The sequence below is a fragment of the Coregonus clupeaformis genome, unplaced genomic scaffold (assembly GCF_020615455.1).
Source record: "Coregonus clupeaformis isolate EN_2021a unplaced genomic scaffold, ASM2061545v1 scaf1248, whole genome shotgun sequence".
Lineage (NCBI taxonomy): Eukaryota > Metazoa > Chordata > Actinopteri > Salmoniformes > Salmonidae > Coregonus > Coregonus clupeaformis.
This window is the reverse complement of record NW_025534702.1, coordinates 1-26,058: the sequence shown is the minus strand read 5'-3', so window position 1 is coordinate 26,058 and position 26,058 is coordinate 1. Positions and strand designations below refer to the sequence as shown.

General features: G+C 46.2%; 1 protein-coding gene across 1 annotated transcript in view; it reads right to left on the bottom strand.

Moving 5' to 3' along the window:
- Positions 1 to 25,297, bottom strand: part of LOC121570129 (zinc finger protein 239-like) — a 41,944-nt gene extending 16,647 nt beyond the window's left edge. Inside the window, exons 1-2 of the mRNA XM_045217836.1 lie at positions 25,183 to 25,297; positions 24,870 to 25,047 (exon numbers count right to left, since the gene is read on the bottom strand). Of these exons, the coding sequence (XP_045073771.1) occupies positions 24,870 to 25,047; positions 25,183 to 25,185 (181 nt within the window). The 5' untranslated portion in view covers positions 25,186 to 25,297. The remainder of the gene's footprint in view (positions 1 to 24,869; positions 25,048 to 25,182) is intronic.
- Between the last annotated feature and the right edge of the window lie 761 nt (positions 25,298 to 26,058).

The window sequence follows — 26,058 nt, the reverse complement described above, 5'->3', positions numbered from 1 at the left end:
CACAAAGGATTAGTGGAGAGGACCTCTCTCCCGATTCCGAACCCATGCAAGTGGGGCGGCACGGGTTAACCAAGGAGGAGCGTCAACATGGACGTAAGACCAACTGCTGCCTCTACTGTGGTCGCTCGGGACATTACATCTCCACTTGTTCCCGGCGGTCGTCAAACTGCCCGGCTCGCTAAAGTTGGGAGGACTTTTAGCGAGCCAGTTTCAACCTCTCAGTACCTCTGTCAGACCCCGTTTCCCGGCTACCCTTGTGAACAGGAATCAAAGCTTAGCGATTAACGCTTTTATCGATTCAGGTGCCGATGGAAGCTTTCTTGATGCCGAGTTGGTGGAACAGCTGGGGCTTTCCAAGGAGCAATTGCCGGAAGCCATTAGGCGACCACTCTGAACGGCAGTAGTCTGGCACGTATCACGATGAGGACTGAACCGGTTAAGATGCGGTTGTCGGGGAATCATTCTGAGATGATTTCATTCTTCATTCTGCCGTCTTCCCATGTTCCTCTGGTCCTTGGATACCCCTGGCTGAAGGAACACAATCCCACGTTCGATTGGGTGACGGGCAAGGTAACGAGTTGGAGCCTTGATTGTCATGCTAACTGTCTCAAGACTGCCTGCCCCCACTCGGTTCCCAGTCAGGTGATTGAGGCTAAACCCCCCAGATTTGTCCCTGGTTCCCGAGACATATCACGATTTGGGGGAAGTTTTCAGTAAGCAGAAGGCTCTGTCACTCCCTCCCCACCGACCATATGATTGTGCCATCAACCTGTTCCCGGGAGCTGTCTACCCCAAGGGAAGGTTATACAGTATCTCCCGACCTGAACGTGAGGCGTTGGAGACCTACATCAAGGAGTCCCTAGCGGCTGGTCTCGTTCGTCCCTCGTCATCACCCCTGGGGGCAGGATTCTTCTTTGTGGGTAAGAAGGATGGCTCTCTTCGACCGTGTATTGATTATCGGGGGTTGAATGCCATCACGGTCAAGAACAAGTATCCCCTGCCCTTGATGAGTTCTGCCTTCGACTCCTTACAGGGTGCTACGGTATTCACCAAGCTAGACCTACGCAATGCGTATCACATGGTCCGGATCAGAGAGGGGGACGAGTGGTTGACGGGTTTCAATACACCGATGGGTCACTTCGAGTATCAGGTGATGCCGTTTGGACTGACCAATGCTCCAGCGGTATTCCAGAGTATGGTGAGCAGCGTCCTGAGAGATATGATCGGTCTCTTTGTGTTTGTTTACCTGGATGACATTCTGATCTTCTCGAAGGAACCTTCCGACCACGTCCAGCATGTCCGGCAGGTTCTGCAGCGATTGTTGGAGAATCGCCTGTTCGTGAAGGCCGAGAAGTGCGAGTTTCACGCCCACACGACATCCTTTCTCGGGTACATCATCTCCAGGGGAGAGATTAGGATGGACCAGGAGAAGGTTAGAGCGGTTCTGGAATGGGCCCAGCCCGGTACGAGATTGCAGCTCCAGAGATTTTTGGGGTTTGCGAATTTCTACCGCAGATTCATCCGGGATTACAGCCGTGTGGCCGCTCCGTTAACTGCCTTGACTTCCAGTATCAGGACCTTCAAGTGGAATCCGGAGGCGGATCGAGCGTTTCTGGATTTGAAGAGGCGATTCACCAACGCACCGATTCTCTCTCAACCGGACACGGCCCGTCAGTTCGTCGTTGAAGTGGACGTGTCTGATGTGGGAGTTGGCGCCATCCTGTCGCAGCGATGCTCCACGGACAGTAAACTCCATCCCTGCGCCTACTACTCTCGTCGCCTTTCGCCTGCGGAGAGGAATTACGATGTGGGTAACCGGGAGCTTCTCGCGGTGAAACTTGCCTTGGAGGAGTGGCGCCACTGGTTGGAGGGGGCGGAGCAACCATTTACTGTCTGGACTGACCACAAGAATCTTGCTTACGTGCAATCGGCTAAACGTCTCAACTCCCCGTCAGGCCAGGTGGGCGTTGTTTTTCGGACGATTCAAGTTTTCCCTGACGTTCCGACCTGGATCTAAGAACGGCAAGGCGGACGCCTTGTCCCGGATGTTCTCCAAGACGGAGGAGAGTGGGTCCAAGACCGAGACTATTCTTCCCCGGAACTGCGTCGTGGGAGCAGTTATGTGGAAGATTGAGGAGGAGGTGCTGGCGGCCCTTCGGACTCAGCCCGGTCCCGGTAACGGTCCACCCGGTCGGTTGTTTGTGCCTGAGTCGGTTCGTCCTGCTGTCCTCAAATGGTCCCACGCCAGCAAGATGGCTTGTCACCCTGGCGTGGCTCGGACAATGGCGTTTCTTCGCAGACGTTTTTGGTGGCCTGCCATGGCCGAGGATACTCGGGGTTTTGTTGCTGCCTGTCCAGTGTGTGCGCAGAATAAGAGTACCAATCGGCCCAGCTCTGGACTACTTCACCCCCTTCCTATTCCCCGGCGACCATGGTCGCATCTGGCCCTGGACTTCGTCACTGGGTTGCCCGCTTCTGAGGGGAACACGGTCGTTCTGACTATCGTGGACAGATTCAGCAAGTTCGCCCACTTTGTGCCAATTGCCAAGCTTCCCTCTGCCTCGGAGACGTCCGAGATCCTGGTTAGGGAGGTTTTCAGGGTCCACGGTTTGCCCAGTGATATCGTTTCCGACCGTGGCCCTCAGTTTACCTCTGCTGTCTGGAAGTCCTTCTGTTTGGCCATTGGAGCTACAGTCAGTCTCACATCTGGTTTTCACCCCCAATCCAATGGTCAGGCGGAGAGAGCCAACCAGAAGATGGAATCCACGCTACGCTGTCTGGTCTCTTCCAACCCCACCTCCTGGGTCTCTCAGTTGCCTTGGGTTGAGTATGCCCACAATACTCTCCCTACATCTGCCACTGGGATGTCTCCCTTCCAGTGCCTGTATGGCTACCAACCTCCCCTGTTCCCTTCTCAGGAGAAGGAGCTCTCAGTGCCTTCTGTTCAGGCCCATATTCGTCGTTGCCACCGGACCTGGCATCGGGCCAGAAAGGTACTCCTTAGAGGTTCGGACCGGTATCAGCTCCAGGCGAATCGTCGCCGGATCCCCGCTCCCACCTATACCATCGGAGATAGGGTTTGGTTGGCCACACGGGATCTTCCGTTACGGACTGAGTCTAGGAAGTTGTTACCGAAGTTCATTGGTCCGTTTGTGGTGGAGAAGGTGATCAATCCAGTGGCAGTTCGACTCAAACTACCGAGGACGCTCAGAGTCCATCCCACCTTTCATGTCTCCTGCCTCAAGCCTGTCTTCCTCAGTCCTCTGTTGCCTCCTCCGCCTCCTCCTCCTCCTCCTCGGATGATCGGAGGTGGTCCTGCCTACACGGTGCGTCGCATCATGGATTCCAGACGGCGGGGCCGGGGTTTCCAGTATCTCGTGGACTGGGAGGGGTATGGCCCTGAAGAGAGGAGTTGGATTCCGCGGCGACAGGTCCTAGATGCGGACCTCATCAGTGACTTCTACCGCCTCCATCCTGGCGCTCCGGGAGTCCGCCCGGTGGCGTTCGTCGGAGGGGGGGTACTGTAACGATCCCGGCAGTCTGAGTCGGGTCCTGTCTGGTGACTAGTGTTTCTGTTCGTGATCTCCAGTTTCCCGAGGGTTCGGGAACGCTCCGGGGAGCGCTCTTGATTTCCGCACCTGCATCCCTTCAGCAATCTGCACACCTGGTCCTGATCATCACCCTTCTTAGGCTCTGGCCTAACATCCAGTTCCTGCCGGATCGTTAGCCATGAACAGTATGTTTGTCAGCGTATCAGCCTCTGAGCTACTAGTGTTAGTTTTGTTGTTTTGCACCTTGTTGGCTTGCCGTGTACTTACCTCCGTTTGTTTCTATCTACAGTCTCTCACCCGGAACCTTCTCCCAACCTCTGCCTGATGGTCGGCGGCTGCCGAGCCATTACCGGACCAACCACTGCACCCTCAACAACCCATCCACGCCACCCGCTCTGTTCCCTGGATTATTCAACCTCACTCGGGAATCTATTAAATAAACACTCATCTTTGTCTCAACGTACCTTGTCCTGGTCTGCTTCTGGGTTCTGGCTTAGTAAACCGTGACATTAATTGAGAAGAGGGCTTGGTTTTTAATCAAATACAACGAAATGGGAAAAAACATTAGTTTATGTTTCTAAATACGTAGTATACAGGCACCAAAAGCATATTAGGCTGCTCTTGTTCCATGCGTATATGAGCAGGGTGCGTCACGGATGGATAGGCTGCGTTTCCGCTGTCAATATTCATGCCATAACCAACTGCCTTACCGCTAAAACCAGCGTTTGGTTGGTCTTAAATATCCCTATCAGCGCTGCCTGAAATTAGCACTTTTTTGGATCATGTTCTTAAGGACACACTTCAAAAAAAAAAAAAAAAAAAAAAAAAATATGGAAAATGCCAGTGCGTCAGTTTTTTACAGCAGAAGCTTTGGAAAGCTACGGATCTTTTCAGATCAAAATCGGTCTGTACACATATTTAGCAGATGGGCGGCAGGTAGCTTAGTGGTTAAGAGCGTTGTGCCAGTAACCGAAAGGTTGCTGGTTCTAATCCCCGAGCCGACTAGGTGAAAAATCTGTCGATGTGCCCTTGAGCAAGGCACTTAATCCTAATTGCTCCGGTAAATCGCTCTGGATAAGAGCGTCTGCTAAATGACTAAAATGTACATGTAATGTTATCGCGGGTGTAGCGAAATGCTTATGTTCCTAGCTCCAACAGTGATATCTAACAATACACATAAATCCTTGGACTAAAGATCCCTAAAAAGTCAGAACCGCAGCCGCTCCATATATTATTAGGACCTGCGCTGGATAAGCTAGGTTGACATCATTACCACAAATGCCAGCAGGAAGCTGTTCCTCGTCAGCAGGAAGCGCTTATCTGTAACCACACCAGACCTACTGGGCATCTACATGGGCTACGTAAGAAGAGTTCTGGAGTATTCTGTCCCTGCCTGGTACCCAAGCATGCTGTGGTCACATCTTGGCCTTCTGTCCCTGCCTGGTACCCAAGCATGCTATTGGTCACATCTTGGCCTTCTGTTCCTGCCTGGTACCCAAGCATGCTATTGGTCACATCTTGGCCAGTTCTGGAGTATTCTGTTCCTGCCTGGTACCCAAGCATGCTATTGGTCACATCTTGGCCTTCTGTCCCTGCCTGGTACCCAAGCATGCTATTGGTCACATCTTGGCCTTCTGTCCCTGCCTGGTACCCAAGCATGCTATGGTCACATCTTGGCCTTCTGTCCCTGCCTGGTACCCAAGCATGCTATTGGTCACATCTTGGCCTTCTGTCCCTGCCTGGTACCCAAGCATGCTATGGTCACATCTTGGCCTTCTGTCCCTGCCTGGTACCCAAGCATGCTATGGTCACATCTTGGCCTTCTGTCCCTGCCTGGTACCCAAGCATGCTATTGGTCACATCTTGGCCTTCTGTCCCTGCCTGGTACCCAAGCATGCTATGGTCACATCTTGGCCTTCTGTCCCTGCCTGGTACCCAAGCATGCTATTGGTCACATCTTGGCCTTCTGTTCCTGCCTGGTACCCAAGCATGCTATTGGTCACATCTTGGCCTTCTGTCCCTGCCTGGTACCCAAGCATGCTATGGTCACATCTTGGCCTTCTGTCCCTGCCTGGTACCCAAGCATGCTATTGGTCACATCTTGGCCTTCTGTCCCTGCCTGGTACCCAAGCATGCTATTGGTCACATCTTGGCCTTCTGTCCCTGCCTGGTACCCAAGCCTGCTATGGTCACATCTTGGCCTCACTCAAACTCTGCCAGTTCAGCTGGAGCGTGTCCGGAAGACAGCCTGTATCATTATTCTGGGCGGGTCTTACACCAGCTGCTGGAACGCCCTCAAAACTCGAGGACTCATGTCTCTCGAGAGCAGACGGGAGCAGATCTGCCTGACATTTGCTAAATCCCTGCAGAACTCTGTTTGCAGATTGGCTCCCCCCCCCAACCAGAGAGCAGATTATTTGACGGGCAACCCGCAACAACCACAAACTGAACACTCCCATGACACGAACAGGCCGCTATCAGAACTCTCCCATTCCATACTTAACTGATCAATGCACACACCATATAGCACAGGGGCCTTAGAAATGCCTTCCTAAGAACTCTAAAGATGTATTTTCTAAAGCTGCCAACCCCAAACCTTGTCATTGGTTTATATTAAAAGTGTTTTGCTTGTTTAGGATGTTACTATTTGATAATTATATATAATTGATGTTATAATTGTAAATTGGTGTACAATGACCGCGAGAAACCAATAAAACCTACCATTATACCACTACTACGCAACATAAGTGGTTTTATCCACATTTCATTTCATGCCCCATTGGCGTCAATTAATCAATATTCAGACTATAAAATAAAGCCTATAATAGTAATAATAAAAAGCCCTTTGTCATTATATCATCATTATCGTAAAATGTGGTCTGAACATCTGGGAACCATGGTGGAAGAACCTAGATCATTTGGAATTCAAGAAAGCCATTTTGAGGGACATGACACTATATACACCACCTGAAAAAATACATTAATTTCAATATAATTGAATATTACCATATGTTGTTCAAGTTTGAGATCAGTCCTCGTTTTTACCTATAAAAGCCATTGAAGTAGACCTAAAGTAATGTATGTCATGTTTTTTTAGATAAAAAAAAAATGCAATGCAAAATGCCGTTCTAAATGTGACATTGCAGGTAAGACCCTCTTGACTTCTCAACCGCCCTTGTAGAGGGGCCTGGCAGAGCTCTGTAACTTGACTGGAAAAATGTTATTGGAAGTTCTTATTTGAGTTGGTAGTTTTTAAGATCACATACATCCCTGGGTCCCAGAACGGTAAGGCAGACGCACTGTCCCGACAGTATGACACGGAGGAGAGGTCCATTGAGCCTACTTCCATACTGCCGAAGTCTTGTCTGGTGGCTCCGGTAGTATGGGAGGTCGATGCGGAAATCGAGCGGGCGCTGCGTACCGACCCTACTCCCCCCGAGTGTCCTGTGGGGCGGACGTACGTTCCGCTCGAGGTTCGTGATCGGCTTATTTCTTGGGCTCATACATCACCCTCCTCTGGACATCCTGGTATTGGTCGGACGGTGCACTGCCTTAGCGTGAAATACTGGTGGCCAACGTTAGCCAGGGATGTGAGGGTTTATGTCTCCTCCTGCTCGGTGTGTGCCCAGTGTAAGGCACCTAGACATTTGCCCAGGGGTAAGTTACATCCTCTGCCCGTTCCACAACGACCATGGTCCCACCTCTCGGTAGATTTTGTGACCGATCTACCCCCTTCCCAGGGTAATACTACCATTTTGGTCGTTGTGGATCGGTTTTCTAAGGCCTGTCGTCTCCTCCCACTGCCGGGTCTCCCTACTGCCCTACAGACCGCAGAGGCCCTCTTTACCCACGTGTTCCGGCACTATGGGGTCCCCGAGGATATTGTGTCCGACCGAGGTCCCCAGTTCACCTCCAGAGTCTGGGGGGCTTTCATGGAACGCCTGGGGGTCTCGGTTAGCCTTACCTCGGGGTACCACCCAGAGAGCAATGGGCAGGTTGAACGTGTTAACCAGGATGTGGGTAGGTTTTTGAGGTCCTATTGCCGGGACCGGCCGGAGGAGTGGTCGAGGTATATCCCCTGGGCAGAGATGGCCCGGAACTCTCTCCGCCACTCCTCCACCGGATTAACACCTTTCCAGTGTATTTTAGGGTATCAGCCGGTCCTGGCACCGTGGCACGAGAGCCAGACCGAGGCCCCTGCGGTGGACGAGTGGATTCGGCGCTCAGAAGAGACGTGGGACGCTGCCCATGTCCATCTGCAGCGTGCCATCCGTCAACAGAAGGCGAGCGCCGATCGCCACCGCAGTGAGGGGCCGGTGTACGCACCGGGAGATCGAGTCTGGCTCTCGACTCGAAACCTGCCCCTCCGCCTGCCCTGCCGGAAGCTGGGTCGGCGGTTTGTGGGGCCCCTTCAAAGTCCTGAGAAGATTGAACGAGGTGTGTTACAGATTACAACTGCCTATTGAGTACAAAAATATTAACCCCTCGTTCCATGTGTCTCTTCTCAGGCCGGTGGTAGCTGGTCCACTCCAAGAGGAGGAGATAGGAGAGACCCCTCCACCCCCTTTGGACATCGAGGGGGCACCGGCGTACAGGGTCCGGACTATATTGGACTCGAGGCGCCGGAGGAGTGGTCTCCAGTATCTCGTGGAGTGGGAGGGGTACGGTCCGGAGGAACGGTGCTGGGTGCCCAGGAGGGACATCCTCGATCCATCCCTCCTGACTGAGTTCCACCGTGGGCATCCCACGCGCCCGGGTCCGCGTCCTCCTGGCCGTCCCCGAGGCCGGGGTCGGCGCACGGCTGGAGCCGCGCGTCAAGGGGGGGGTACTGTCACGGATTCTGCCGAGGCTGCTCCCCCTCCTGGTACGAGCAGGCGTCGGCGGTCGCCGTCCCCGGAGTACTAGCTGCCACCGATCTTTGTTTCTGTGTGGTATTGCTTTTGTCTGTCTGTCACACCTGTGTCCAATTGTGTTTGATCACCTGTCCTATAAGTTCTGTCTGTTTGCTTAGTAGGATTGTGTGTTGTTGTTCGCCTGTCGTTGTGCTGCGTGTTTCGTTTCTTGTTTTCTGTTTTAGTGTTTTACGCAGTGTGCGTAAATGCTCGCCTCTGTAATTTTTCGAGGTAGTTTGTTTACCGTTTCCTTGTTGGATTTTTGAGTAAACTCTGTTGGACTGAGCCTCGGTGTCCTGCGCCTGACTTCCACCCCACATACACCTCACCTCATGACATGAAGGCTATTCCAATGCGAGAAATTGCTGGCTCTAACCAGAATAGAAAGAGGAGTGGGAGGCACCGGTGCACAACTGAGCAAGAGGATAAATACATTAGTGTCTAGTTTGAGAAACAGACAACTCACAGGTCCTCAACTGGCAGCTTCATTAAATAGTACCCGCAAAACACCAGTCTCAACATCAACAGTGAAGAGGCGACTCCGGGATGCTGACCTTCTAGGCAGAGTTGCAAAGAAAAAGCCATATCTCAGACTGGCCAATAAAAATAAAAGATTAAGATGGGCAGTCTGAGATATGGCTTTTTCTTTGCAACTCTGCCTAGAAGGTCAGCATCCCGGAGTCGCCTCTAAACTGTTGACGTTGAAACTGGTGTTTTGCGGGTCGTGGGCCAAAAAGTTTGGGAACTCCTGTATTAACCAGTAATACAAAACATGCCTAGACGTTTTAAAACATTAGTCTTAAGGGGTGGCTTTTTTTTTTATCAACGCGATAGCAGCTGGGTCTGGGCTGCTTGGTTTATTGATTGTATTTAAACCAGTCTCTGACCCTTAAAGCCACACTCTGTAAGATACCAATCGTCATGTCAACAATGGAGCAAATGCATCACATGCAAATTGCACTTGACAATCAGTAGTAATCACACACAGATAAATGCACACACAGAAATTGCACCAAGTCAGAGTTTTGAAAATGATAATTTTAATCACATAGCGTGTACATTGAAACGAACATACTCTACAATGAAACGGACATCATTTGTATCCTGTTAGTAGACCTTGAAGAGAAGGAAAATATCAATAATTGTTCAAATATAAAATGGCTAAAATGCAAGATATATATACAGTGGGGAGAACAAGTATTTGATATACTGCCGATTTTGCAGGTTTTCCTACTTACAAAGCATGTAGAGGTCTGTAATTTTTATCATAGGTACACTTCAACTGTGAGAGACGGAATCTAAAACAAAAATCCAGAAAATCACATTGTATGATTTTTAAGTAATTCATTTGCATTTTATTGCATGACATAAGTATACATGCTTTGTAAGTAGGAAAACCTGCAAAATCGGCAGTGCATCAAATACTTGTTCTCCCCACTGTATATATTATTTTTTAATGGGCTCAACCAGTGGACTACAAGTGGGGTACATACAGTTGAAGTCTGAAGTTTACATACACCTTAGCCAAATACATTTAAACTCAGTTTTTCACAATCCCTGACATTTAATCCTAGTAAAAATTCCCTGTCTTATGTCAGTTAGGATCACCACTTTATTTTAAGAATGTGAAATGTCAGAATAATAGTAGAGAGAATGATTTATTTCAGCTTTTATTTCTTTTATCACATTCCCAGTGGGTCAGAAGTTTACATACACTCAATTAGTATTTGGTAGCATTGCCTTTAAATTGCTTAACTTGGGTCAAACGTTTCGGGTAGCCTTCCACAAGCTTCCCACAATAAGTTGGGTGAATATTGGCCCATTCCTCCTGACAGAGCTGGTGTAACTGAGTCAGGTTTGTAGGCCTCCTTGCTCGAACATGCTTTTTCAGTTCTGCCCACAAATGTTCTATAGGATTGAGGTCAGGGCTTTGTGATGGCCACTCCAATACCTTGACTTTGTTGTCCTTAAGCCATTTTCCCACAACTTTGGAAGTATGCTTGGGGTCATTGTCCATTTGGAAGACCCATTTGCAACCAAGCTTTAACTTCCTGACTGATGTCTTGAGATGTTGCTTCTATATATCCACCTAATTTTCCTTTCTCATGGTGCCATCAATTTTGTGAGGTGCACCAGTCCCTCCTGCAGCAAAGCACCCCCACAGCATGATGCTGCCATCCCCGTGCTTCACAGTTGAGATGGTGTTCTTCGGTTTGCAAGCCACCCCCTTTTTCCTCCAAACATAACGATGGTCATTATGGCCAAACAGTTCTATTTTTGTTTCATCAGACCAGAGGACATTTCTCCAAAAAGTACGATCTTTGTCCCCATGTGCAGTTGCAAACCGTAGTCTGGCTTTTTTATGGCGGTTTTGGAGCAGTGGCTTCTTCCTTGCTGAGCGGCCTTTCAGGTTATGTCGATATAGGACTCATTTTACTGTGGATATAGATACTTTTGTACCTGTTTCCTCCAGCATCTTCACAAGGTCCTTTGCTGTTGTTCTTTGATTGATTTGCACTTTTCGGACCAAAGTACGTTCATCTCTAGGAGACAGAACACGTCTCCTTTCCTGAGCGGTATGACGGCTGCGTGGTCCCATGGTGTTTATACTTGCGTACTATTGTTTGTACAGATGAACGTGGTACCTTCAGGCATTTGGAAATTGCTCCCAAGTATGAACCATACTTGTGGAGGTCTACAAAATGTTTTCCTGAGGTCTTGGCTGATTTCTTTTGATTTTCCCATGATGTCAAGCAAAGAGGCACTGAGTTTAAAGGTAGGCCTTGAAATACATCCACAGGTACACCTCCAATTGACTCAAATGATGTCAATTAGCCTATCAGAAGCTTCTAAAGCCATGACATAATTTTCTGGAATTGTCCAAGCTGTTTAAAGGCACAGTCAACTTGGAATTGTGATACAGTGAATTATAAGTGAAATAATCTGTCTGTAAACAATTGTTGAAAAAATTACTTGTGTCATGCATGTCAAAGTAGATGTCCTAACCCACTTGCAAAAATTATAGTTTGTTAACAAGAAATTTGTGGAGTGGTTGAAAAACCAGTTTTAATTACTCCAACCTAAGTGTATGTAAACCTCCGACTTCAACTGTATATATATATATATATTTTATAACTTTGTTTTTGTGAAAAATCGGATTGAACTGTTTACAACAAATTATATTATTGGCCGGGGCTGCGGATCCAACTTTTTGGGGATCTTTAGTCAGCAGATTAAAGACTAAAAGATCCAGAGCTTCCCGATGATTCATGTGTATAGTCTCTATTTTACTTGTAGAGAACAGGCTTCTCAGGAGAACGGTAATGCTTTAATAACATTAGATCAAGCTGAATGGTGCTCCTTTAATAACGTTAGATCAAGCTGAATGGTGCTCCTTTAATAACGTTAGATCAAGCTGAATGGTGCTCCTTTAATAAAGTTAGATCAAAGCTAAATGGTGCTCCTTTAATGAAGTTAGATCAAGCTGAATGGTGCTGCTTTAATAACATTAGATCAAGCTGAATGGTGCTCCTTTAATGAAGTTAGATCAAGCTGAATGGTGCTCCTTTAATGAAGTTAGATCAAGCTGAATGGTGCTCCTTTAATAAAGTTAGATCAAGCTGAATGGTGCTCCTTTAATGAAGTTAGATCAAGCTGAATGGTGCTCCTTTAATAACGTTAGATCAAGCTGAATGGTGCTCCTTTAATAACGTTAGATCAAGCTGAATGGTGCTCCTTTAATAACGTTAGATCAAGCTGAATGGTGCTCCTTTAATAACATTAGATCAAGCTGAATGGTGCTCCTTTAATAAAGTTAGATCAAAGCTGAATGGTGCTCCTTTAATGAAGTTAGATCAAGCTGAATGGTGCTGCTTTAATAACATTAGATCAAGCTGAATGGTGCTCCTTTAATGAAGTTAGATCAAGCTGAATGGTGCTCCTTTAATGAAGTTAGATCAAGCTGAATGGTGCTCCTTTAATGAAGTTAGATCAAGCTGAATGGCGCGCCACGCATGTCGTAAACATAAAACTAGGAAGGTGAATCATTCTAATAAGTTTGTTTGTAATTAAATCTAATAAAAAACAAGCACTTTTATTTATTTTTTAACAACAATAAATACATGTGAAATGTAATGACATCATAAAACCTCCAGGATAAAAAAAGACTCCTGGAGGAGTTGAACCAGCCTTCGTTATAGTACGCCTTAGGGAGGGCTTGGGTTTAGAACATATGAAACGGAAAACAAGCCATTTTTACAGGTTACTTCTGAATACGAGGTTCACCGGTATTCACCGAGGTTCTCATCTCTCGTGTCATGATGGGCATGAAGTAACCTGTAGCCTACATCATGGAGGGGTTTTTACACACGTCCAAAACGGGACCTGCATGGCTAATGTGGGAAAGTGAAAAATAAAAAGTGAATGTCAGCTCACTGTTTAAATCCTTTCAAACTTGATATTTTAATAAAGCTTTGGTGTTTAAGATTTACTTCCAAGAAGTCTCAGGAGCCAATCCCTTTATCGGCAGTCTTGACTACTTCGCGATTGCATTGGGCAGTCCCCCCAAAAAAAGCCTTAATTGAGAAGAGGGCTTGGTTTTTAATCAAATACAACGAAATGGGAAAAAACATTAGTTTATGTTTCTAAATACGTAGTATACAGGCACCAAAAGCATATTAGGCTGCTCTTGTTCCATGCGTATATGAGCAGGGTGCGTCACGGATGGATAGGCTGCGTTTCCGCTGTCAATATTCATGCCATAACCAACTGCCTTACCGCTAAAACCAGCGTTTGGTTGGTCTTAAATATCCCTATCAGCGCTGCCTGAAATTAGCACTTTTTTGGATCATGTTCTTAAGGACACACTTCAAATATGGAAAATGCCAGTGCGTCAGTTTTTTACAGCAGAAGCTTTGGAAAGCTACGGATCTTTTCAAATCAAAATCGGTCTGTACACATATTTAGCAGATGGGCGGCAGGTAGCTTAGTGGTTAAGAGCGTTGTGCCAGTAACCGAAAGGTTGCTGGTTCTAATCCCCGAGCCGACTAGGTGAAAAATCTGTCGATGTGCCCTTGAGCAAGGCACTTAATCCTAATTGCTCCGGTAAATCGCTCTGGATAAGAGCGTCTGCTAAATGACTAAAATGTACATGTAATGTTATCGCGGGTGTAGCGAAATGCTTATGTTCCTAGCTCCAACAGTGATATCTAACAATACACATAAATCCTTGGACTAAAGATCCCTAAAAAGTCAGAACCGCAGCCGCTCCATATATTATTAGGACCTGCGCTGGATAAGCTAGGTTGACATCATTACCACAAATGCCAGCAGGAAGCTGTTCCTCGTCAGCAGGAAGCGCTTATCTGTAACCACACCAGACCTACTGGGCATCTACATGGGCTACGTAAGAAGAGTTCTGGAGTATTCTGTCCCTGCCTGGTACCCAAGCATGCTGTGGTCACATCTTGGCCTTCTGTCCCTGCCTGGTACCCAAGCATGCTATTGGTCACATCTTGGCCTTCTGTTCCTGCCTGGTACCCAAGCATGCTATTGGTCACATCTTGGCCAGTTCTGGAGTATTCTGTTCCTGCCTGGTACCCAAGCATGCTATTGGTCACATCTTGGCCTTCTGTCCCTGCCTGGTACCCAAGCATGCTATTGGTCACATCTTGGCCTTCTGTCCCTGCCTGGTACCCAAGCATGCTATTGGTCACATCTTGGCCTTCTGTCCCTGCCTGGTACCCAAGCATGCTATGGTCACATCTTGGCCTTCTGTCCCTGCCTGGTACCCAAGCATGCTATTGGTCACATCTTGGCCTTCTGTCCCTGCCTGGTACCCAAGCATGCTATGGTCACATCTTGGCCTTCTGTCCCTGCCTGGTACCCAAGCATGCTATGGTCACATCTTGGCCTTCTGTCCCTGCCTGGTACCCAAGCATGCTATTGGTCACATCTTGGCCTTCTGTCCCTGCCTGGTACCCAAGCATGCTATGGTCACATCTTGGCCTTCTGTCCCTGCCTGGTACCCAAGCATGCTATTGGTCACATCTTGGCCTTCTGTCCCTGCCTGGTACCCAAGCATGCTATTGGTCACATCTTGGCCTTCTGTCCCTGCCTGGTACCCAAGCATGCTATGGTCACATCTTGGCCTTCTGTCCCTGCCTGGTACCCAAGCATGCTATTGGTCACATCTTGGCCTTCTGTCCCTGCCTGGTACCCAAGCATGCTATTGGTCACATCTTGGCCTTCTGTCCCTGCCTGGTACCCAAGCCTGCTATGGTCACATCTTGGCCTCACTCAAACTCTGCCAGTTCAGCTGGAGCGTGTCCGGAAGACAGCCTGTATCATTATTCTGGGCGGGTCTTACACCAGCTGCCGGAACGCCCTCAAAACTCGAGGACTCATGTCTCTCGAGAGCAGACGGGAGCAGATCTGCCTGACATTTGCTAAATCCCCCCCAACCAGAGAGCAGATTATTTGACGGGCAACCCGCAACAACCACAAACTGAACACTCCCATGACACGAACAGGCCGCTATCAGAACTCTCCCATTCCATACTTAACTGATCAATGCACACACCATATAGCACAGGGGCCTTAGAAATGCCTTCCTAAGAACTCTAAAGATGTATTTTCTAAAGCTGCCAACCCCAAACCTTGTCATTGGTTTATATTAAAAGTGTTTTCCTTGTTTAGGATGTTACTATTTGATAATTATATATAATTTATGTTATAATTGTAAATTGATGTACAATGACCGCGAGAAACCATTACAACCTACCATTATACCACTACTACGCAACATAAGTGGTTTTATCCACATTTCATTTCATGCCCCATTGGCGTCAATTAATCAATATTCAGACTATAAAATAAAGCCTATAATAGTAATAAAAAAAAGCACTTTGTCATTATATTATCGTAAAATGTAGTCTGAACATCTGGGAACCATGGTGGAAGAACCTAGATCATTTGGAATTCAAGAAAGCCATTTTGAGGGACATGACACTATATACACCACCTGAAAAAATACATTAATTTCAATATAATTGAATATTACCATATGTTGTTCAAGTTTGAGATCAGTCCTCGTTTTTACCTATAAAAGCCATTGAAGTAGACCTAAAGTAATGTATGTCATATTTTTTTAGATAAAAAAAAAATGCAATGCAAAATGCCGTTCTAAATGTGACATTGCAGGTAAGACCCTCTTGACTTCTCAACCGCCCTTGTAGAGGGGCCTGGCAGAGCTCTGTAACTTGACTGGAAAAATGTTATTGGAAGTTCTTATTTGAGTTGGTAGTAATAGGAATTTAAGGTTAGATAATTGTTTTAACATGTTTTTCAAGAAAAGAGTGTTTAAAAAAAAATACTAATGTATTTTTTGAGTATCCTTTCTACAATTTGATTTCATGTGGCATAAACAAAAAACATTTTCAGTCAAAAATATGAGACAAGGGCGGGAGCACTATGTGTGTTCTCTCATGGAGTTTAAGTGCATGTGATGTGAAATATGTCTTTCCACACTGGGAGCAGTGGTAAGGCATCTTCCCTGTGTGCGTTACCTCATGGTCTGTCAGGTGCCTAAACTCTGTAAATATCATTCCACACTGGGAGCAGCGGAAAAGCTTCCCCCCTGTATGGCTTTTCTCATGCACTTTCAGGTTCCCTAAATTCTTAAAAGTCTTTTCACAATGAGAACAGTGGAAAAGCTTATTTTCTCCTGTGTGAGTTCTCTCATGTGATTCCAGGTTCCCAAACTGGATAAATCTCTTTCCGCACTGAGAGCAGTGATAAGGCTTCTCCCCTGTGTGTATTTTCGTATGTGCTTTCAGGCTCCCTGAATGGGTAAAACTCTTTCCACACAGGGAGCAATGGTACGGCTTCTCTCCAGTGTGTGTCCTCCCGTGCGTTTTCAGGTTCCCCAAATGGTTAAAACTCTTTCCACACTGGGAGCAGTGATGTCGTCTTGCTGGTTTGGACGTCTCTGGGTCTGGTTCCCCTGAAGGGCTCTTCCTGCTGTCAGAGTGAGAGTCTGGTCTCTCTCCTGCCAAAGACAGTGTTTAGTTAGACAGACAGGTATGAAATCCACAAGATGAAACTTCCTATGAAGTCTGTGTATGAGGTTTAATCTAGATCCCTCAGAGCAGATTGGCTGTAGAGAACTGTAGGCTAATAATAACCCCATTGAACTTGACTGTTGTTATGGTTTTATTAGCCCTAATGGATAAATAGACTAGTCAGTATAGGATACATTTATTAGACCTAATGGATAAATAGACTAGTCAGTATAGGATACATTTATTAGACCTAATGGATAAATAGACTAGTCAGTATAGGATACATTTATTAGACCTAATGGATAAATAGACTAGTCAGTATAGGATACATTTATTAGACCTAATGGATAAATAGACCAGTCAGTATAGGATACATTTATTAGACCTAATGGATAAATAGACTAGTCAGTCTCAATGTCAAAAGTGAAGAGGCGACTCCGGGATGCTGACCTTCTAGGCAGAGTTGCAAAGAAAAAGCCATATCTCAGACTGGCCAATAAAAATAAAATATTAAGATGGGCAGTCTGAGATATGGCATTTTCTTTGCAACTCTGCCTAAAAGGTCAGCATCCCGGAGTCGCCTCTTCACTGTTGACGTTGAGACTGGTGTTTTGCGGGTACTATTTAATGAAGCTGCCAGTTGAGGACCTGTGAGGCGTCTGTTTCTCAAACTAGACACTCTAATGTATTTGTCCTCTTGCTCAGTTGTGCACCGGGGCCTCCCACTCCTCTTTCTATTCTGGTTAGAGCCAGTTTGCGCTGTTCTGTGAAGGGAGTAGTACACAGCATTGTACGAGATCTTCAGTTTCTTGGCAATTTCTCGCATGGAATAGCCTTCATATCTCAGAACAAGAATAGACTGACGAGTTTCAGAATACAATTATTTGTTTCTGGCCATTTTGAGCCTGTAATCGAACCCACAATTGCTGATGCTCCAGATACTCAACTAGCCTCAAGAAGGCCAGTTTTATTGCTTCTTTAATCAGCACAACAGTTTTCAGCTGTGCTAACATAATTGCAAAAGGGTTTTCTAATGATCAATTAGCCTTTTAAAATGATAAACTTGGATTAGCAAACACAACGTGCCATTGGAACACAGGACTGATGGTTGCTGATAATGGGCCTATGTACGCCTGTGTAGATATTCCATTAAAAATCAGCCGTTTCCAGCTACAATAGCCATTTTTATTTTATTATTTTATTTAACCAGGTAGATACATATCTGTTACCAGGACAACCAGCAGAGTTCTGTTAGTTTGTTTTATTTTGTTTAACCTTTATTTAACCAGGTGTATATGGGGTCTGGGGATGGTGGTAAAGCAGTTGAGAACAAGTTCTCATTTACAACTGCGACCTGGCCAAGATAAAGCAAAGCAGTGCGATAAAAACAACAACAACCCAGAGTTACATATGGGGTAAACAAAATGTACAGTCACTAACACAATAGAAAATCTATATACAGTGTGTGCAAATGTAGTAAGTTATGGAGGTAAGGCAATAAATAGGCCGTTGTGCAAAATAATTACAATTTAGTATTAACACTGGAGTGATAGATGTGCAGAAGATGATGTGCAAATAGAGATACTGGGGTGCAAATGAGCAAAATAAATAACTATATGGGGATGAGGTAGTTGGGTGGGCTAATTACAGATGGGCTGTGTACAGGTGCAGTGATCGGTAAGCTGCTCTGACAACTGATGCTTAAAGTTAGTGAGGGAGATAAGTGTCTCCAGCTTCAGAGATTTTTGCAGTTCGATCCAGTCATTTGCAGCAGAGAACTGGAAGGAATGGCGGCCAAAGGAGGTGTTGGCTTTGGGGATGACCAGTGAGATATACAGTGGGGAGAACAAGTATTTGATACACTGCCGATTTTGCAGGTTTTCCTACTTACAAAGCATGTAGAGGTCTGCAATTTTTATCATAAGTACACTTCAACTGTGAGAGACGGAATCTAAAACAAAAATCCAGAAAATCACATTGTATGATTTTTAAGTAATTAATTTGCATTTTATTGCATGACATAAGTATTTGATCACCTACCAACCAGTAAGAAGCCCTCCTGTTCTCCACTCATTACCTGTATTAACTGCACCTGTTTGAACTCGTTACCTGTATAAAAGACACCTGTCCACACACTCAATCAAACAGACTCCAACCTCTCCACAATGGCCAAGACCAGAGAGCTGTGTAAGGACATCAGGGATAAAATTGTAGACCTGCACAGGGCTGGGATGGGCTACAGGACAATAAGCAAGCAGCTTGGTGAGAAGGCAACAACTGTTGGCGCAATTATTAGAAAATGGAAGAAGTTCAAGATGACGGTCAATCACCCTCGGTCTGGGGCTCCATGCAAGATCTCAACTCGTGGGGCATCAACGATCATGAGGAAGGTGAAGGATCAGCCCAGAACTACACGGCAGGACCTGGTCAATGACCTGAAGAGAGCTGGGACCACAGTCTCAAAGAAAACCATTTGTAACACACTACGCCGTCATGGATTAAAATCCTGCAGCGCACGCAAGGTCCCCCTGCTCAAGCCAGCGCATGTCCAGGCCCGTCTGAAGTTTGCCAATGACCATCTGGATGATCCAGAGGAGGAATGGGAGAAGGTCATGTGGTCTGATGAGACAAAAATATAGCTTTTTGGTCTAAACTCCACTTGCCGTGTTTGGAGGAAGAAGAAGGATGAGTACAACCCCAAGAACACCATCCCAACCGTGAAGCATGGAGGTGGAAACATCATTCTTTGGGGATGCTTTTCTGCAAAGGGGACAGGACGACTGCACCGTATTGAGGGGAGGATGGATGGGGCCATGTATCGCGAGATCTTGGCCAACAACCTCCTTCCCTCAGTAAGAGCATTGAAGATGGGTCGTGGCTTGGTCTTCCAGCATGACAACGACCCGAAACACACAGCCAGGGCAACTAAGGAGTGGCTCCGTAAGAAGCATCTCAAGGTCCTGGAGTGGCCTAGCCAGTCTCCAGACCTGAACCCAAAATAAAATCTTTGGAGGGAGCTGAAAGTCTGTATTGCCCAGCGACAGCCCCGAAACCTGAAGGATCTGGAGAAGGTCTGTATGGAGGAGTGGGCCAAAATCCCTGCTGCAGTGTGTGCAAACCTGGTCAAGACCTACAGGAAACGTATGATCTCTGTAATTGCAAACAAAGGTTTCTGTACCAAATATTAAGTTCTGCTTTTCTGATGTATCAAATACTTATGTCATGCAATAAAATGCAAATTAATTACTTAAAAATCATACAATGTGATTTTCTGGATTTTTGTTTTAGATTCCGTCTTCACAGTTGAAGTGTACCTATGATAAAAAGTACAGACCTTTACATGCTTCGTAAGTAGGAAAACCTGCAAAATCGGCAGTGAATCAAATACTTGTTCTCCACTGTACCTGCTGGAACGCATACAACGGGTGGGTGTTGCTATGGTGACCAATGAGCTAAGATAAGGCGGGGATTTGCCTAGCAGTGATTTATAGATGGCCTGGAGCCAGTGGGTTTGGCGACAAATATGTAGTGAGGGCCAGCCAACGAGAGCGTACAGGTCACAATGGTGGGTAGTATATGGGGCTTTGGTGACAAAACGGATGGCACTGTGATAGACTACATCCAATTTGCTGAGTAGAGTGTTGGAAGCTATTTTGTAAATGACATCGCCGAAGTCAAGGATCGGTAGGATAGTCCGTTTTCGAGGGCATGTTTAGCAGCATGAGTGATGGAGGCTTTGTTGCGAAATAGAAAGCCAATTCTACATGATTCTAGATTTAACTTTGGATTGGAGATGCTTAATGTGAGTCTGGAAGGAGAGTTTATGGTCTAACCAGACATCTAGGTATTTGTAGTTGTCCACATATTCTGAGTCAGACCCGCCGAGAGTAGTGATTCTAGTCGGGCGGATGGGAACAAGCAGCGTTCGATTGAAGAGCATGCATTTAGTTTTACTAGCGTTTAAGAGCAGTTGGAGGCCACGGAAGGAGTGTTGTATGGCATTGAAGCTTGTTTGGAGGTTTGTTAACACAGTGTCCAATGAAGAGCCAGATGTATAAAAAATGGTGTCGTCTACGTAGAGGTGGATCTGAGAGTCACCAGCAGCAAGAGCGACATCATTGATATACACAGAGAATAGAGTTGGCCCGAGAATTGAACCCTGTGGTACCCCCATAGAGACTGCCAGAGGTCTAGACAACAGGCCCTCCGATTTGACACATTGAACTCTATCTGAGAAGTAGTTGGTGAACCAGGTGAGGCAGTCATTTGAGAAACCAAGGCTATTTAGTCTGCCAATAAGAATGCGGTGATTGACAGAGTCAAAAGCCTTGGCCAGGTCGATGAAGACGGCTGCACACTACTGTCCTTTATCGATCGCGGTTATTATATCGTTTAGGACCTTAAGTGTGGCTGAGGTGCACCCATGACCAGATCGGAAACCACATTGCATAGCGGAGAAGTTACGGTGGGATTCGAAATGGTCGGTGAGAGAAAGGGTATATAGATTGTCTAGCCCAGCTGATTTGTAGGGGTCCAGATTTTGCAGCTCTTTCAGGACATCAGCTATCTGAATTTGGGTGAAGTAGAAGGGGGGGGGGTGGGGGCATGGGCAAGTTGCAGTGGAGGGAGCAGAGCTGGTGGAAGGGGGAGGGGTAGCCAGGTGGAAAGCATGGCAAGCCGTAGCAAAATGCTTATTGAAATTCTTGATTATCGTAGATTTATCAGTGGTGACAGTGTTTCCTAGCCTCAGTGCAGTGGGTAGCTGGGAGGAGGTGCTCTTATTCTCCATGGACTTTACAGTGTCCCAAAACTTTTTGGAGTTAGTGCTACAGGATGCACATTTCTGTTTGAAAAAGCTAGCCTTTGCTTTCCTAACTGCTTGTGTATATTGGTTCCTAACTTCCCTGAAAAGTTGCATATCGCGGGGGCTGTTTAATGCTAATGCAGTACGCCACACAATGTTTTTGTGCTGGTCAAGGGCAGTCAAGTCTGGGGTGAACCAGGGGCTATATCTGTTCTTAGTTCTGAATTTTTTGAATGGGGCATGCTTATTTAAGTTGGAGAGGAAAGCACTTTTGAAGAACATCCAGGCATCCTCTACTGACGGAATGAGGTCAATATCCATCAAGGATACCCAGGCCAGGTCAATTAGAAAGGCCTGCTTGCTGAAGTGTTTTAGGGAGCGTTTGACAGTGACGAGGGGTGGTCGTTTGACCGCAGACCCATTACGGACGCAGGCAATGAGGCAGTGATCGCTGAGATCCTGGTTGAAGACAGCGGAGGTGTATTTAGAGGGTAAATTAGTCAGGATTATATCTATGAGGGTGCCCATGTTTATGGATTTAGGGTTGTACCTGGTAGGTTCCTTGATAATTTGTGTGAGATTGAGGGCATCTAGTTTAGATTGTAGGACGGCCGGGGTGTTAAGCATATCCCAGTTTAGGTCACCAAGCAGTACGAACTCTGAGGATAGATGGGGGGCAAGCAATTCACATATGGTGTCCAGGGCACAACTGGGGGCTGAGGGGGGTCTGTAGCAAGCGGCAACAGTGAGACTTATTTCTGGAAAGGTGGATTTTTAGAAGTAGAAGTTCAAACTGTTTGGACATTTCTAAGTGACCGAAACTTTTGAACGGTAGTGTACGTTTTTCCAGCAGCAGACTATGATCTATAATATCAAAAGCCGCACTGAAGTCTAACAAAACAGCCCCCACAATCTTTTTAACATCAATTTCTCTCAGCCAATCATCAGTCATTTGTTGAATGCCCTTCCCTATAAGTGTGCTGAAAAGTTTGTGGTCAATTTGCTTACTGTAAAATAGCATTTTATCTGGCCAAACACAACTTTCCCCAAAACGTTACTAAGGGTTGGTAACAGGCTGATTGGTCGGCTATTTGAGCCAGTAATGGGGGCTTTACTATTCTTAGGTAGCGGAATAATAATAAATAATAATATAATATGCCATTTAGCAGACGCTTTTATCCAAAGTGACTTACAGTCATGCGTGCATAAATGTTTGTGTATGGGTGGTCCCGGGGCTCGAACCCACTACCTTGGCGTTTCAAGCACCGTGCTCTACCAGTTGAGCTACAGAGGAATGACTTTTGCTTCCCTCCAGGCCTGAGGGCTCACACTTTCTAGTAGGCTTAGATTGAAGATATGGCAAATAGGAGTGGCAATATTTATTAGACCTAATTGATAAATAGACTAGTGACTGAGTATAGGATACATTTATTAGACCTAATGGATAAATAGACTAGTGACTGAGTATAGGATACATTTATTAGACCTAATGGATAAATAGACTAGTCAGTATAGGATACATTTATTAGACCTAATGGATAAATAGACTAGTCAGTATAGGATACATTTATTAGACCTAATGGATACATTTACATTTACGTCATTTAGCAGACGCTCTTATCCAGAGCGACTTACATTATTATTATTTTTTTCATACCCCCTGTGGGAATCGAACCCACAACCCTGGCGTTGCAAACGCCATGCTCTATCAACTGAGCTACATCCCTGCCGGCCATTCCCTCCCCTACCCTGGACGACGCTGGGCCAATTGCGCGCCGCCCCATGGGTCTCCCGGTCACGGCCGGCTACGACAGAGCCTGGATTCGAACCAGGATCTCTAGTGGCACAGCTAGCACTGCGATGCAGTGCCTTAGACCACTGCGCCACTCAGGAGACTCCGGATAAATAGACTAGTCAGTATAGGATACATTTATTAGACCTAATGGATAAATAGACTAGTCAGTATTGTTATTTGATAGGCTACTAAATAGGCAATCTGCAGTTAAAACAACAACAACAAAGTTGTCACCCTGCCACTGTTTTGGTATATAGCTGAGGGGTGGGGTCGAACATTATATACACTACATGACCAAAATTATGTGGACACCTGCTCATCGAACATCTCACTCCAAAATCATGGGCATTAATATGGAGTTGGTCCCCTCTTTGCTGCTATAACAGCCTCCACTCTTCTGGGAAGGCTTTCCACTAGATGTTGGAACATTGCTGTGGGGACTTGCATCCATTCAGCCACAAGGGCATTAGTGAGGTCGGGCACTGATGTTGGGCGATTAGGCCTGGCTCGCAGTCGGCCTTCCAATTCATCCCAAAGGTGTTCGATGGGGTTGAGATCAGGGCTCTGTCCAGGCCAGTCAAGTTCTTCCACACCAATCTTAACAAATAATTTGTTCATGAACCTCGCTTTGTGCACAGGGGCATTGTCATGCTGAAACAGGAAAGGGCCTTCCCCAAACTGTTGCCACAAAGTTGGGAGCACAGAATCGTTTAGAATGTCATTGTATGCTGTAGCGTTAAGATTTCCCTTCACTGGAACTAAGGGGCCTAGCCTGAACCATGACAAACAGCCCCAGACCATTATTCCTCATCCACCAAACTTTACAGTTGGCACTATGGTAGCGTTCTCCTATAGCCACCTCCTATTTGTACTGGACTCCAAGTGCATCCTCAAATCAACCAATCACTCTAATCTTAATTCCAACCCTTAGACGTCCACAGACTAACCCATCTTTCCCAGTATAATACAATTTTACTATTTCCTTCGGGCAATACATCCTTCACCACTGAACAAAAATATAAACGCAACATAAAACAATTTCAAAGATTTGACTGAGTTACAGTTCATATAAGGAAACCAGTCAGTACCTGGTGTGACCATTTGCCTCATGCAGCGTTACACCTTCACATAGAGTTGATCAGGCTGTTGATTGTGGCCTGTGGAATGTTTTCCCACTCGAGCTGTTGCATATTGGCGGAAACTGGAACACGCTGTCGTACACGTCATTACAGAGCATCCCAAACATGCTCAATGGGTGACATGTCTGGTGAATATGCAGGCCATGGAAAAAACTGGGACAGTTTCAGCTTCCAGGAATTGAGTACAGATCCTTGCGACATGGGGCCGTGCATTATCCTGCTGAAACATGAGGTGATGACGGTGGATGAATGGCACGACAATGGGCCTCAGGATCTCGTCACATTATGAATAGTATAGCATGTTGTTTATCTCTTAAATCAGATGTAGTGTGATGTTATTGGTCCGTTTTAAAGGCCAATTCCAGACCTGAATAGTATAGGGTGCTTCATTATTCGTCCCTTCCAGGGGAACTTTCAATTATTTAGAACAGCCATGGAGTGGTCTTGGTGTCTGGGAATAGTTGGTTATCAATGTAATACCATAACCATCCTTCACCACACTCTCTGGATTTTCACCCTCCTCCTCTTGGAGACCGGTAAGCACCAGATTTTCTCTGCTGGTTGTCCTGGTAACAGATACCAGTGGGCAGATCTATTTTATTTGTTCAAACTAAACTACAGCACTTACTTTGATGAGTCAAATCTGCTCCTTTCTTCTCTTCTCCTCCTCTCACAGTTCCACTCAGCCCCGTTGTTTTCCTGCAGTCCACCAGCCGCACAGACAACCTCTTCAGACCCAGCAGTAAGGTGCTACTGGGAGAGGTACGACACGGGGACTCTGGGAGGGCGGAAGGGCTTGCGTTGTCCTGGTAACCATATAGAGGGGACATAGACACATATCATTATGGATGCTGATGTCACTGTTGTCATAAAGTACTTTACAGAAACCCAGCCCAGACCCCGATAGAGCAAGTTGTATGCTAGACCAGACCAAGCTGTACCATCTGGTGTTCTGATCTGGAGAGACTCTTCTCTGCCTCGTCAGCATCAGGATGTTGTTGAGGCTCCCCAGAGGATCCATGATAGTCATGTCTCCCTCCTGTGTGAACGAGAACATCAAACAGATGGTAAACATGTGACCTCAGGGTCTAAAAAGTGCCTAAAATGTCTAGTTTCATCATGATAAAAAATATAGATATTGATATAAATGTAAAAAGCATGTATAAACATCCTTCCTCCAAATGAAGTTTCTATGTTGTTTTTGGGCTGTCCTGGCGTGGAATCGCCTAATAATAATATAATAATAATATGCCATTTAGCAGACGCTTTTATCCAAAGCGACTTACAGTCATGTGTGCATACATTTTTACGTATGGGTGGTCCCGGGGATCGAACCCACTACCCTGGGCGTTACAAGCGCCGTGCTCTACCAATTGAGCTACAGAGGCCCACGATTTGATTGGTCCTCATCTCGCAGCTCAGACACTTGATTCAGGATAAAGTGGAGTCAGCAGGTTTGGAGCTGAAGGATTTGTTGCCATAGAAATGTACAAGGCTAACAGGTAAGCAACCTTCAACGGTTATCCTGAGTTGAAACCAGTGAGTTGAATTCAGAATTGACCAAAATCAGCTCACTAACTCCTCTATCCCACTACATAGAGTTAAACATGCTGTTCTGATGGGGTTGAATGGGGTTGATGACCGTTGAACTAAAGTTGTTGGGCATTTAGAAGTTATATTCGTCAAGAATCATTGGCTACAAACTCTCTCTCTTATTTGGCACCAGTTTCTTGGACTTCTCGTCTGCTTTTAAACTCTTAGATGTGAAGTTCTGGATCCCAGTTCCATTTTGTGTACAAAGCGCTCCGTGAATTTCA